This window comes from Neolamprologus multifasciatus, chromosome 5 (genome assembly GCF_963576455.1).
Source record: "Neolamprologus multifasciatus chromosome 5, fNeoMul1.2, whole genome shotgun sequence".
Taxonomy (NCBI): domain Eukaryota; kingdom Metazoa; phylum Chordata; class Actinopteri; order Cichliformes; family Cichlidae; genus Neolamprologus; species Neolamprologus multifasciatus.
The window spans coordinates 20,042,800-20,055,419 of NC_140443.1; the positions used below are offsets into that span (position 1 = coordinate 20,042,800).

Here is a 12,620-nt window from a genome sequence, read left to right on the forward strand (position 1 = left end):
GCCTCTGACAGAATTTTAAATTGAACGTACCCAGAATGCGCCTCGGTTTGTCGACGTACGGCGTGCGGAGTTATTGAGCTCTCATAACATCGAGAGTGTGTGGTTGGAGGTCACTTATTACGTGTTTATTCTTTTAAAAGTGGACACTGCGGTGAGGTGACGGGGGGACTGAAATGGTGTTTCTGACGCTGTCTTGTTGGATCAGAAGCCGAGGACCCGACAGATACTGGAAGGTCCAGGAGGTCCTCAAGCATGCACGGGTACGTCTATTGGCTATTTCCTGGAGCGATAGCTGCTAGAGCTCATTCATGATGTTTGTAGAAGCTGTGGTGTTTTGTTTATTGCATCCTCGTTGTGTTAAAGACTTGTAACAAGTGTTGTTGTCACTTCTCTGTTGGTTCTTCCAACAGCACTTCAGAGGCAGGAAGAACCGCTGCTACAGCCTGGCCGTGCTGGCTGTCAGGAGGGCGTTCGTGTACGCCACCAAAGCTCGGAAACTTAAGAAGCGCAACATGAGGACGGTAAGAAGACCCAAATATTACTGCATGCCATTTGGATTTTTTCCTGATAGTAGCAATCGTAGTCTAAGTAATAGACTTTTCAGCAGATTCTGGGTGCAAATATATTTAAAACAAACACTAATGATAGCTTTTTGCTTATCAAATGATTCCTGACTGGCGTCATGACCACCTAAAGGATCCCCAAGATAAATCAGGTGCACCACAAGATGACTAAATGAAAGCATGTTTTTTAGATAACTGGTTATATTTTGTTTATTTTTTTGGTCGGTTTAGTCAAATACTTGATATTTTCACTTCATTAGTCCGCTATATATTAATTAAATAGAAAATAAAGCTTTGGGCTAGTTCCGCAGCAGTGTCTACATTACTAACAGGCCACTTCATTAGGGACACCTGTTCAACTGCTTGTGTACGCAAAATACTAGTAAGCCGATCACTTGACAGCAACCCAGTACATTTAGGCGTCTTGACATGGTGAAGATGACCAGCTCATGTTCACACTGAACATCAGAATGGATGAAGGAGGGTGATTTCAGTGACTTTAAACATGTTGTGGCGTTTTGTGCCAGACAGGCTAGTCTGAATATTTCAGTTGAGGTGCTGGGATTTTCCAACACAACCATCTCTAGGGTTTACAGAAAAAGGTCCAAAAAAACCAAGAGGAAACAATGCAGTGAGCGGCAGTTCTGTGTGAAAGTCCTTCGCCTGAGGCGATAGGAAGGCGAGATTAACTAAAATAACCTTGCATTACAATCAAGGGTTAGAGGATATCTAAATGAAGATGACCACAAGGGGTCCTGTCCACTAAGAGTAAGAAACTGAGACTACAATTTGCACAGGTTCAGCAAAATGTCACTGCAGAAGATCAAAAACGCCTGGTCTGATGCATCTTGAATTCTGCCATGACATTTGGATGGTAGGGTCAGAATTTGGTGTGAACAACTTGAAAGCACTCCTTCCATGTCCACACATGCACTGATAAACACAGTTCCACCCCCCATTTCAAGGATAAACCACCACTGTGCAATAACCCAAACTGTATATACATAACACTATTTATTAATTTTTTTTTTTACCAGATTGTATTTTTGTACACTTTATATTTTTTTCCTGTAAATACTGCTCATATGTATATAGTGCTGCAGAAACTGTGCACCCACCCCCTCCCCCCCCCATGTATCTCATTGTACATCTGTATAATGACAATAAAGGCATTCTATTCTATTCTATTCTATTCTAAAACCTCAGTTCTGCTCCATACTCGGTCTGCTGTCTTGCCTTACACAGGCCTGTGTTGACAGGGGATGCTGACTTATTTTGATTAAATTGGGAGAATTTGAAGTCAGGTCAGCACTTTGGGCTCTTTGTCCTGATCATCGAGCTGTTCCTGAGCAATTTTTGTAGTGCACTTCCCAGCAGAATTTTGCTGTATAACAGGATGTTGTTCACTTCTTCTCTTTGGATTTAATATTACAGCTGATTGGTGTGTGTAAGATTAGAAATCAGTTTGCTTCAGTATAATTGATCCTGTGTGTTGTCCCCTTGATTCATCAGCTCTGGATCTCACGGATTGCTGCAGCAACACGAGAGCACGGCATGAAATATCCCGCCCTCATGCACAATCTGACTAAGGTTGGTTTTACTAGATAGTTTTGCAGCTCATGTATTTTTAAAAATTCTGTTGGCTCACTCTTCCTTTTTCTCACCATATAGAGCAGCGTCCAGCTCAACCGTCGCGTCATCAGTGATCTGGCTGTCACAGAGCCTCGGTCGTTCCTCTCACTTGCAAAACTGGCAAGGGCTCGGCAACAAGAAGGCTTCAGGGCAGCACTGGGTGACGGCAAAGAGCCTTCTGGTGTGCTCTCCCGTGTAGTTATGCTGCAGTAAAGGACTTGCCACAATTATGGATAAATGATTGGTTTTTTGGGGGGGTTAAAGAACAGCATTTATTAAAAAAAAAAATCGAACTGACACAGACACCTCATTTTAGGATTTCATCAAAATGTGTTTCTTGTATGATTCATTTAAAGAATTGTATTTGTGTGTGGTGATTCATGATCGCTTGATCAGAGATCCGGCTTGAATTTGAGCTGTAACACAGGTTGTCTGTTTGGGAAAAACTGAGGAATTTTACAGGCCGATCAAAAAGTAATCGGTTTTGTGACACTTCTGCTGGTCCTGTGCTTCTTGTTGGCTTTATATTTGAACAAGTCATTACAAGGAGTCTCATGTTAACGAGCTTTCCACTGGTCTCACGTAGAAATTATTTTTGGAGAGATTTTTAAAATGGTACCAACAAAGTGCATCATTCCTGAAGTAAACTTGCCTACAGCAGCACAGATCATTATTTGTGCAGTATTTTGATTCCTGAACTTCCAGATCAGTGTCTCTGATTGTGTTCTTCATACGAAGTACATGTATAAAACCCATAAATCCAACTTTCACTGGTATTTATCAATGGCTGCACAGAATCCCTGGCAGGAGGTAAACTTAAACTTCCTAAAACAGGAATGTGTTTCCAAATCCAGACCTGCTTGAGTCCAACATGTGGTGTCACCTCCTGATTACCTCCAGTGTCTTCACACATGGTCTTGTTATCATTTCCATAAACTTGTTTATCATATGCAACCTTGAGTTATGACTGAAAGTTTTTCTTTTTGTTTGGTTTTTAAGGTTGGCCTTTTTTTGTCTCTGTGTAAATATGTGTTTTACCGCCTTTTGTGGGTCGGTTGTCCTCTAAATGTTTAGCTCATTAAACATTTTGATATATATTCTGGTTTGCTGTCTTTCATCAGATTTTTTTATTTTAAGGATTTTATTTACTTTTGTCCTGATCAACAATAAGCTGAACTCAGTTCTGCTCAATGTTTATTTTATCTTCTTACAACTTATTGGTGTGAGCCTGCACAGCAGCTTCTCATGTAGCCCCTTGGGGACATAAATTGCCCACTCTTGCTCTGCAGCATGAAGATGTTGGAAAACAGAAGGTTAAAACTGAAGTGAAGAGCACTTCAGTTTTAACCTTCTGTTTTCCAACATCTTCATGCTGCAACATCTTCATTGTTTTCAGTGCAGAGTGTTTGCTTCAAACTTCCAGATTTGGAGTTTAAATAAATCAAAAATAGGTTTCATATAGAAAACCTGGAAACAATCATTTAACACTTCAATGACTTTCAAAAACAGAAACAGCCTGATGAAACCGGGGGTAAACGTCCTTTCGAGTGAATTGTATGCTTTATGATCCTTCGCGGCTACCGTATCGAGTGTGGGCGGGGCTATGTCAATGACCTCTACTGAGGACTACTACGTTGAGCGCCAATCAGAAGAAGAAGTACTTGTTCTGAGCCAATCCTGGCTGCGGTTATTCAGCTAAAACTTGCGCTGTTTGGTGCGCATGCGCAGAAGCTTTCGGCGTGACACGCGTGTGGAGGAAGCGTAGTGACAGACCTGCGGCTGCTATCCTCTGTCCAACAGAACCGGTTTAACGGTGCTTTATTTGTTCTCGGCGAAATGTCGTGGCTGTTCGGCCTGAACAAGGGACAGCCGGAGGTGCCTCCCAGTTTACCGGCACAGCCTCCACCGCCGCCACCTCCGCCGGCCGGGGGCTCCGGCGGCGGTGGAGATAAACCCAAGGACAAATGGAGCAACTTCGATCCCACCGGGCTGGAGCGGGCTGCTCAGGCGGCCAAGGAGCTCGACATGTCCCGTAAGTATTCAAGGGCTTCGGGTGGGTCTCCTTAGAGGAGGTGTGTACAGGTTATACCAACACGGCTGCTGTTGGAGAGCAGAGCTGCACCAGCATCTGCTGCTCTCTGGCTCACGGTGACAGTGGTGGTCGTCTCAGTGTAGCTGAAGAGGCCCTCACCGACATCCAGCACCGGTATAAATACTAAAGGTTTAACTCACGTGAAGTTAGGCTTACAGAACTGAGCTGCATCCAGAGAGAGAACAGAGTTCAAAGGTCACGGACGTTGCAGTCCGGCTCAGAACATCCAGACCTCACCCTCTAACACACACACACACGTGCAACGATGCAACACATACTATTATTTGATTATTGATAATGATTTCATTCATTCATTCATTCATTCATTCAGGGCTGTTGTTTGGTAGTTAAGACTCAAAGGTGGATACAGTCAGTCACAGGGATCAGCAAAGACAGCAGGCCTCACAAACATAACGCTTTGAAGCAACTACATGCATCTTCATCTGTGTGTGTGTGTGTGTGTGTGTGTGTGTGTGTGTATGTGTAGGACATGCCAAAGAAGCTCTGGAGCTGGCTCGAATGCAGGAGAATACCACTCAGCTGGAACACCAGAGTAAGATGAAGGTACAGTGAATACATTTACTCACTACGTACTTCAAAAAATGTGTTCATCACACAAATGTTAAACCAAGAAGCAACACAACCAGAAGATAAGCAAATCGGTTAATAAAAATAAAAGCAGAGGAGTGGATCACTCTGCATCTGCAGCAGGACACCAGGTACATCAGTCAGTTTCTATCAGCTTGATAATTCCTAGGTATTATAGACCTGCATTAGATGAAGCCGCATTAGCTGATCACACAATAATAGTGATTCTATCTGATGACTATTCATGTCGATGAAGTGTAGGACTTAAAATTAAACAACAAAAAAGGTTTGGCATAAATATTGGACATTTTTGATGTGGTCAAAAGACTTTAAATTGCTCCACATCAAGTACAGTGCTGTGTAAAAGTCTTAAGCCACCCATCATTTCTTTAGGTTTTCCTTCCAAGGAACTGTTTTTTTCAAAAGTGGTCTTTATCAAAAGTTCTCCGGGCTTTCCAAAGCTCTGTCAGAGGCTGCTTTTTCGCTCATTTCAAAATATGTCCTTGTACTTGGGCACTGTTAGTGGTGTTGACAGGGATGACCTCAAGATGAACCCGTGTTGTTTCTACATATAACAGACGACTTGCCAAATAACTAATTTGAAGTTACTTACAGCTTACATGCATTAAATGGTATTTATTGTTTGCATCATTGAGGTGATTCCTAAAGAACTATTAGCTGAAAGCTTGGCATATTACAGCATGAGTCAATAGGTATGGAGAAGGTCAGGAGAGATTAACAACAGTGAATATATACAACTGTCTGTATAACATGATGGAGGCTGTGCCATAGCATGCACAGACTCTGTATTTCCATGTATGTTTGCATGTTACAGTGAATTACTGGACTTTTTCTAGCAAAATACAAAGAACTGTGTGGTGTTGGCTTAAGACTTTTACACAGTACTGTATAAGAACTTGACTCAGATATTTACAAAGCTGAGTAAGCACCACTGTAATGACCTTCCTGAGTATGTATAGGTGGAATAAGGCAGGGAGACCAGCACAGAGCAGGCATCAGAGATGAAAAAAGAGCTGGGGTGGAGAGTTGTTGCAAGGGCGCTTGCACCATAAAGATGAGATGTTTCAATGTGATGACTAGAAGAGTAGTCTCGATCTGGAACTGAAGTCATCTGATTGGGCGTTATAACAGCCGTGCTCTATTTAAGTAGGTATTCTTGCTCCTTTGATACTCGAGGACTTTGGTGGCATCTGTGTTCTGTGCTGCGATGAATTGTCGCTGTTCTCCAATGACCCAGTTGTGCTCTCACCTCACACTTTAGGAATATGAAGCAGCAGTCGAACAGCTCAAAGGCGACCAGATACGCATTCAAGCTGAAGAGAGGAGGAAAACTCTCAATGAGGAGAGCAAGCAGCATCAAGCTGTAAGAGGGGAAAAACATGAGCTCCTTTTCTTTTTCTTTAGAGGGAAGAGCACTGTGAGTATTACAGCAGTGAATTGTACCAAATTGTGTTTTTGTGGTTGTGTCCCATCAGCGAGCTCAATACCAAGACAAGCTGGCCAGGCAGCGATATGAGGACCAACTAAGGCAACAGGTGAGTTCTTAACCTCCAACTCCAGCTGTAACGTGCTGTGAAGTGGGATACAGTACTAAATGTCTTGTGCTTGTTTAATTAACAGCAAGCCATGAATGAGGAGAGCCTTCGCAAACAGGAGGAGTCTGTACAGAAGCAGGAGGCCATGAGGAAAGGTAAAGAAACGAGCGCGGTTATTGATGGGATGCTTTTAAATGTTTGACACGATGAGCTGAGGTTTATGTTTTTGTTTTTTCCTCTTTGTTGTTTAGCGACCATAGAGCACGAGATGGAGCTGAGACACAAGAATGAGCTGCTTCGTATTGAGGCAGAGTCCAAAGCTCGAGCCAAAGTTGAGAGGGAAAACGCCGATATAATCCGAGAGCAGATCCGCCTGAAGGCTGCAGAACACAGACAGACCGTCCTGGAGTCCATAAAGTAAATCGTTTTGCTCTGAGCTGTTTATAATGGTGTATCACTGGTTTTTAAGGTCATGAATGATAATAATTGTTTTTAATGCAGTTTCTTGTAAATCTATTTTTGCACCTGAGCTTTTATAGAATTTACTCAACTGAGCTGTACGCGAGCACACAAATGTCTGACACGTCTGGATTGGGCATTAAATTGTCTTTAATATGTCAGCTTGTGTGTGTAAAGTCCAATTGTACTGATGTGAAAGGAGTTTAAATGAACTCACTGCTAGCGTGCGGCGGCCTGTATCACATCTGCAGACTGTATAAAAGATTGACTTATCTGTTTGACTCAGAAGACCCAGTCGCCATCTTTGTTTTTTTGTTTTTAAAACAAGGACATTGTGCATAACCTTGATAACCTGAGTTCTTGACTTAAAATAAATAAATGTATTTATTTATTTTTATATCGATCGATCGCAAAACTTCAGTACAGCTGGAAATCCCTTTGCAACCTGCTGGCTGTTAAAAGAATGCAGTTTTAATGTCTTTTTGAAAGTTGGAAGCTGCGTCTGTCTTTTATACAGTCTATGTTCCTGCTTCCTGCACGCTCTACTCGAGTAGCACCCTCATCCAAACCAAACAGAGTATTTAAAGTAGCGCAAATTTCACTGATGCTGACTTTGTCCTGCTGTGTGCTGAATGTGAGAGAAGCAAATTTTCCTCCATTTTCTGGAGTTCATGCATGAAAACAGCTTAAGTTCAGTAAATGTTTAACAGTGTCAACATGGGCACTGTGACAGACTCTTAAAGGCGTGCTCACAGTTAACACGTGTTTGCTTTCAGGACTGCAGGTGCTGTGTTTGGAGAAGGATTCAGGGCCTTTGTGTCAGACTGGGACAAAGTGACTGCCACGGTGAGACACTGCTCCCATTCAAGGGAGAATTTGTCACTGAAATTCCAATGAAAACAAACATGAATATGCCTAAGGAGTACACTAAAGCACAGTTAGTTATGCTGTGTTCAAGTAACATACATCAAACATTAATGTTTTTGTCGAAGTCAGACAAACAGGATTTGTTTTGCTTCTTAGCAAGATGGCAAAACAGAGCAATACCTTTTTTGTGTGTGTGCTTTGAAATGCTGCTGCAGCACGTGCATGGATAGAGCCTGGTCTGTGAATTATATGCCATGCCCCGAATACATAACAGTGGCAGTTTTTACAGTTTTATTACTGTTGATATTCACTGCCAACATCTCTGGTGGTAAACCTGGCATTCATGGGGCTGCTCCAACTTTCTGAGTTGGAAATCCAAGTTTAGGGGTTATTCCAGATGAAGATTTTGACTGGAAACTCGTAAATACAAATTTCTAATTTAATCTGGAATGCAGCATTAAAAGGCCCAACATGTGTGTATTCACAGATGTGCTAGACATTTCAGTTGACTGTGTCCTTTTACTCCGTTGTATATACATCAAAGCAAATACTGCTTTTATGACACCTGTGGGTTTTCAAACACTTCTATTCTCAGAAACTCTATCTTAAAGGTATTTTTTCAAATTGTTTCTATAAATGTTTTTGGCTATAACTATGAAGATCTTATATCCCAGATGTTACCTCAACTATAAATATTATCTTCTGGAAAAAAAAATGCTCTGCCTATCATTGCTCATAATGGAGTGTGAATTTAGTCTCCAGATCTATAATGGTTTCCTCTCTTCCCCAGGTGGCAGGGTTGACCCTCTTGGCTGTGGGAGTGTATTCAGCTCGAAATGCAACAGCAGTGGCCGGACGTTACATCGAGGCCAGGCTCGGAAAGCCGTCACTAGTCCGCGAAACTTCCCGATTCACTGTCGCAGAGGCAGTCAAACATCCAGTCAAGGTAGCTAATGATGAATTCATAATTTTGCTATTTTTAAGCTGCAGAGTTTGTTGTACTAATAACTGCTTTGAAATGATTTAGACGGCCAAGCGGCTGAAGAGTAAACCTCAGGATGCCCTGGAGGGAGTTGTGCTCAGTGTAAGTGGACATGTGGTATAAAAGTGCAAATCATTGCCGTTTTGTCTCAACTTGAAATAACAGCACTTTCCCATCTCTTAGCCTTCCCTAGAGGAGCGTGTGCGTGACATTGCCATAGCAACAAGAAACACAAGGCAGAACAACGGCCTGTACAGGAACATCCTCATGTACGGTCCTCCGGGGACGGGCAAAACGCTGTTTGCTAAGGTACGCCAGAGAGCTAAAGCATGCTCGGGTGTTCAAAAATATAAACCAGTGCTTTGTCTGACTGGAGGATTTCTGTGTATATGGAGTAGAAGCTGGCAGTGCATTCTGGGATGGATTACGCCATTATGACCGGTGGTGATGTAGCACCAATGGGCCGCGATGGTGTCACCGCCATGCACAAAGTGTTTGATTGGGCCAACACGAGTCGACGCGGGTATGATGCTCAAAATATGTCACCTAACATCTTTATTATTATATTTGCACCAATATCACAAAGTGCACCAGATGTAGCAAAACATGTCCTTTCTGCCATGTTTCCAATCACAGGCTGCTGCTGTTTGTTGATGAAGCCGATGCATTCCTCCGCAAGAGAGCCACCGTAAGTCTGCGTTTATTTCATTACTCAAAAAAACCTGCCGATTACATAAGAAAGAAGCAACTGTTCATTACCTTATTTTGTTTTTACAATAGGAGAAAATCAGTGAAGACCTCAGAGCCACTCTCAATGCCTTTTTATATCGCACTGGAGAACAGAGCAACAAGTAAGAATCTATTTCACATGTTTACAAACGAACTTTCTTAACCAGACCTGCACACCACTGTGATTTACTTCCTACCTTTATTAAGCTGCTTGACTCTTGTGTTTTTTTGTGTGTTTTTATGCAGGTTTATGTTGGTGCTGGCCAGTAACCAGCCGGAACAGTTTGACTGGGCCATAAATGACCGTATAGATGAAATAGTGAATTTTGCGCTGCCGGGTCTTGAGGAGCGGGAGAGGCTGGTGCGGTTATACTTTGACAAATATGTGCTGGAGCCGGCCACTGGAGGGAGACAGTGAGTACACAAGAATAGAGCTCTTAAAGTCTCCTAGTAGCATGTCGGTGATGAGAGAGAACAGAGTGTGAAAACGAAGCTGTCAGGTTACCTCACCTATTACAAACAGCAGAAATTAGCTTCCTCCAAAGGGTGGCGTGGCTGTCTTTTATAGTTGGGGTTAGGAGCTTGATCATTCCAGAGAGGATCAGAGTAGAGTGGCTACTCCTCCACATTAAAAAGAGCCAGTTGAGCCATCTGATTCAGAGTAAGATGCCTTATACTGGAGTGTTTCTAGCATGTCCACCTGGGAGGAGGTCCTGGGGTAGAGCCCAGGCAGTGAAGAGATTACACGTCTCAGCCAGTGTAGGAACACTCGACTGTGTAACAGTGGAAATTTCCTTCATGGCCTTTTCATGGTCTTATTCTGCTTTGTGTTTACAGGAGGCTGAAGCTGGCGCAGTTTGACTACGGGAAAAAGTGCTCTGAGATAGCGGAGCGGACAGAGGGCATGTCTGGAAGAGAGATCTCGAAGCTGGGTGTGGCCTGGCAGGTATGAATCATCATATTATCTTTGCCTCCATAGCTGAAACCTTGTCATACCACTGGAGAGTGGATCTTAATTTCAAAATGAAAATGTTGTTTTCCTTCAGGCGGCAGCATATTCCTCTGAAGACGGCGTCCTGACAGAGGCCATGATCGACGCTCGGGTCGACGATGCCATCAAGCAGCACCTTCAGAAGATGGACTGGCTGCGAGGAGAGGAGGCGGCGAAGAGCCTTACACCCCCACCAGCTGGGGTGACGAGCAGCGGAGGAAAAATGGGTTTTAATCTGCCCCTCAGCGAGACGCCTCAGGCCCAGGAGGTGATCGCTCCTGTCCTTGAGATTAATGAAAAGCAAGCACCTATGAACCTCTCGGCAGAGGGCCAAAGTGCCGACCGAGCTGGACACAACAGCACAGCAGAGAGTTCAGATCAACCTCCTGCCTCCACTGACGGCAAGATGAGAGAAGACTCTCCTCCTAAAGATGGAACTCCAGTTTGAGTTCATTTTTCCCAGTGGTGCTACCTGGATAGGAAAATTTTAGCTTTCTGCCTCTTTGACTAGAAAGTTTCAATCGAAAAGCCTGTTGGGATTGTCTTTACGACAGAAGAGGAGTTTCTAGCGCTAACCAATTAACTACAAAATACAAATGATGCCTGAGACTCTTTCGGTCTTATGCATCATGTACACAATGTAAACGTTTACTTTACATGGAAACCAGTCGCTGTGTCTGTAATTACACTATATAAATGTACTAATTAAAGTGTCTCTGTTGAAACAATGAAACTGATCCATGTTTTCATAAAAAGTAAAGATTGTTACTACAATTGATGATTTGTGGTGTTTCTCTCAGAAGCCAGAGGTCTGAAAGGCTAAGAAAGAGTCGTACTGTGACACCTCCAACCTTTATATATAGCTCTGAAAGGCAGAGACTTTAGAACCACACAATGCATAACGGATAGAAGGGCAATGATAAGACGAGTGGGTAGTTGTGTCCTATAGGAATCCATCTGGGATTTCAGTATTTCACTATAATAACAGAGTTCCCGTAGAAGCTCCATATTCAAAGGAAAGTCGAGGGCATGAAGCTGTCCATGGTTTGGAAAAGGCTGCATGATTAAATGCCCTGTCACATCTTATGTGACCCTCTTATGTAGCGTGATGTGCAGGTTTGCATGAGTAAGACATCAATCTGGCCTTCCTGACAGGGAAAGTGAAGGTTGTTTTAGAAAGATGGGGATATGTTTGACTGATTTAAAAAAAAATAAAAAAATAAAAAAATCAATAGACATAAGGTTTATATGGGTTTATATGATCACTTGAGAGATCCCCCAATTATTCATTAAAGGAAACTTTGATTTTACACATAAAAATGAATTATAACATCTGGTTAAAGTCATTTGTAGTATCATGCTGGGAGAGCTGTTTGAGCTACGTGCACAAGACCTGGTTGACCAGAAAAGTGTCCCTGAGCTCCTAAGAATGGGCTTAGCTCACACAAGCTGACTCCTTACCTCTGCATATGCCTTATATATATAGCATTTTTATTAGTTAGTAAGTAGCAAGCACAGAAAAACACTGACAGTTGCAGAGGCAGTGTATGGCAACCAGTGTACAGTACATGTGTGTATAACTAAGGTTTCTTAACCCCTTAAATGTTTCCATATCACAGAAACAGAGAAAACAGGCTGAGAAATGTCAGATCTGCTTCTACAAGATTTCCCTGAGGAAGTGTGTGTGTGTGTGTTTTTTTTTTTTTTTTTACATGCTGGTGGTTCCAGTGGCTGCTAAAATATCATTATTACAACTGTTATTACATTCTGTTATATTTCAGTCAGAACTACAGTTTTATGTCAAGTGCTTCCATTAACTTGTGGCTCTATCTGCACCATGTTCCTGCTGGATTCCCTCGAGGGTTCAGGATGTGGACGCCTGAACATTTTCCTTATATTTCTGAATTTTGGCATCCATGAATGGAAACGATTACCTGGAGATAAAAAAAAATAAAAAATAATAATAATTAGGAGTTAACACACACACAGTAAAAATGTAACAGCTTTTTTCAAACTGAGAGACTTAGGACTCTGGTCGTGTTGAGTTGAATCGTCACAGACAAAGGTTTGCGATTACTCACTGGTGAGCTGGTTTGTCCTCCAGCAGTTAAGTGCCCTGTGCCAAACAGGATCCAGCCACATCGAGACCCAGCTGATGCAG

At 42.6% G+C, this 12,620-nt stretch overlaps 2 protein-coding genes across 2 annotated transcripts; both read left to right on the forward strand.

Annotated features, from left to right (window-relative positions):
- The first annotated feature begins 15 nt into the window (after nucleotides 1–15).
- Nucleotides 16–3,292, forward strand: mrpl20 (mitochondrial ribosomal protein L20). Its single transcript, XM_085159788.1, has 4 exons — nucleotides 16–260; nucleotides 411–521; nucleotides 2,076–2,153; nucleotides 2,235–3,292. Exons 1-4 carry the CDS (start codon nucleotides 174–176, stop codon nucleotides 2,406–2,408), a joined length of 450 nt encoding a protein of 149 aa, XP_085015914.1. The 5' UTR covers nucleotides 16–173; the 3' UTR covers nucleotides 2,409–3,292.
- Nucleotides 3,293–3,884: 592 nt separating this feature from the next.
- atad3 (ATPase family AAA domain containing 3) lies at nucleotides 3,885–11,237 on the forward strand. Its single transcript, XM_085159785.1, has 16 exons — nucleotides 3,885–4,227; nucleotides 4,775–4,851; nucleotides 6,158–6,259; nucleotides 6,372–6,431; nucleotides 6,517–6,586; nucleotides 6,683–6,848; nucleotides 7,667–7,736; nucleotides 8,548–8,703; nucleotides 8,785–8,841; nucleotides 8,923–9,048; nucleotides 9,138–9,262; nucleotides 9,376–9,427; nucleotides 9,520–9,590; nucleotides 9,715–9,882; nucleotides 10,306–10,414; nucleotides 10,515–11,237. The coding sequence occupies exons 1-16, from the start codon at nucleotides 4,032–4,034 to the stop codon at nucleotides 10,905–10,907; spliced, it is 1,998 nt and encodes a 665-aa protein (XP_085015911.1). The 5' UTR covers nucleotides 3,885–4,031; the 3' UTR covers nucleotides 10,908–11,237.
- The last annotated feature ends 1,383 nt before the right edge of the window (nucleotides 11,238–12,620 follow it).

Coding starts and splice junctions, on each gene's coding strand:
- mrpl20 (XM_085159788.1), top strand. CDS start 174: ATGGTGTTTCTGACGCTGTCTTGTTGGATCAGAAGCCGAGGACCCGAC. Junction 261..410: donor AGGTCCTCAAGCATGCACGG/GTACGTCTATTG, acceptor TTCTTCCAACAG/CACTTCAGAGGCAGGAAGAA. Junction 2,154..2,234: donor TCATGCACAATCTGACTAAG/GTTGGTTTTACT, acceptor CTCACCATATAG/AGCAGCGTCCAGCTCAACCG.
- atad3 (XM_085159785.1), top strand. CDS start 4,032: ATGTCGTGGCTGTTCGGCCTGAACAAGGGACAGCCGGAGGTGCCTCCC. Junction 9,263..9,375: donor GCCAACACGAGTCGACGCGG/GTATGATGCTCA, acceptor TTCCAATCACAG/GCTGCTGCTGTTTGTTGATG. Junction 9,883..10,305: donor CCGGCCACTGGAGGGAGACA/GTGAGTACACAA, acceptor TTGTGTTTACAG/GAGGCTGAAGCTGGCGCAGT.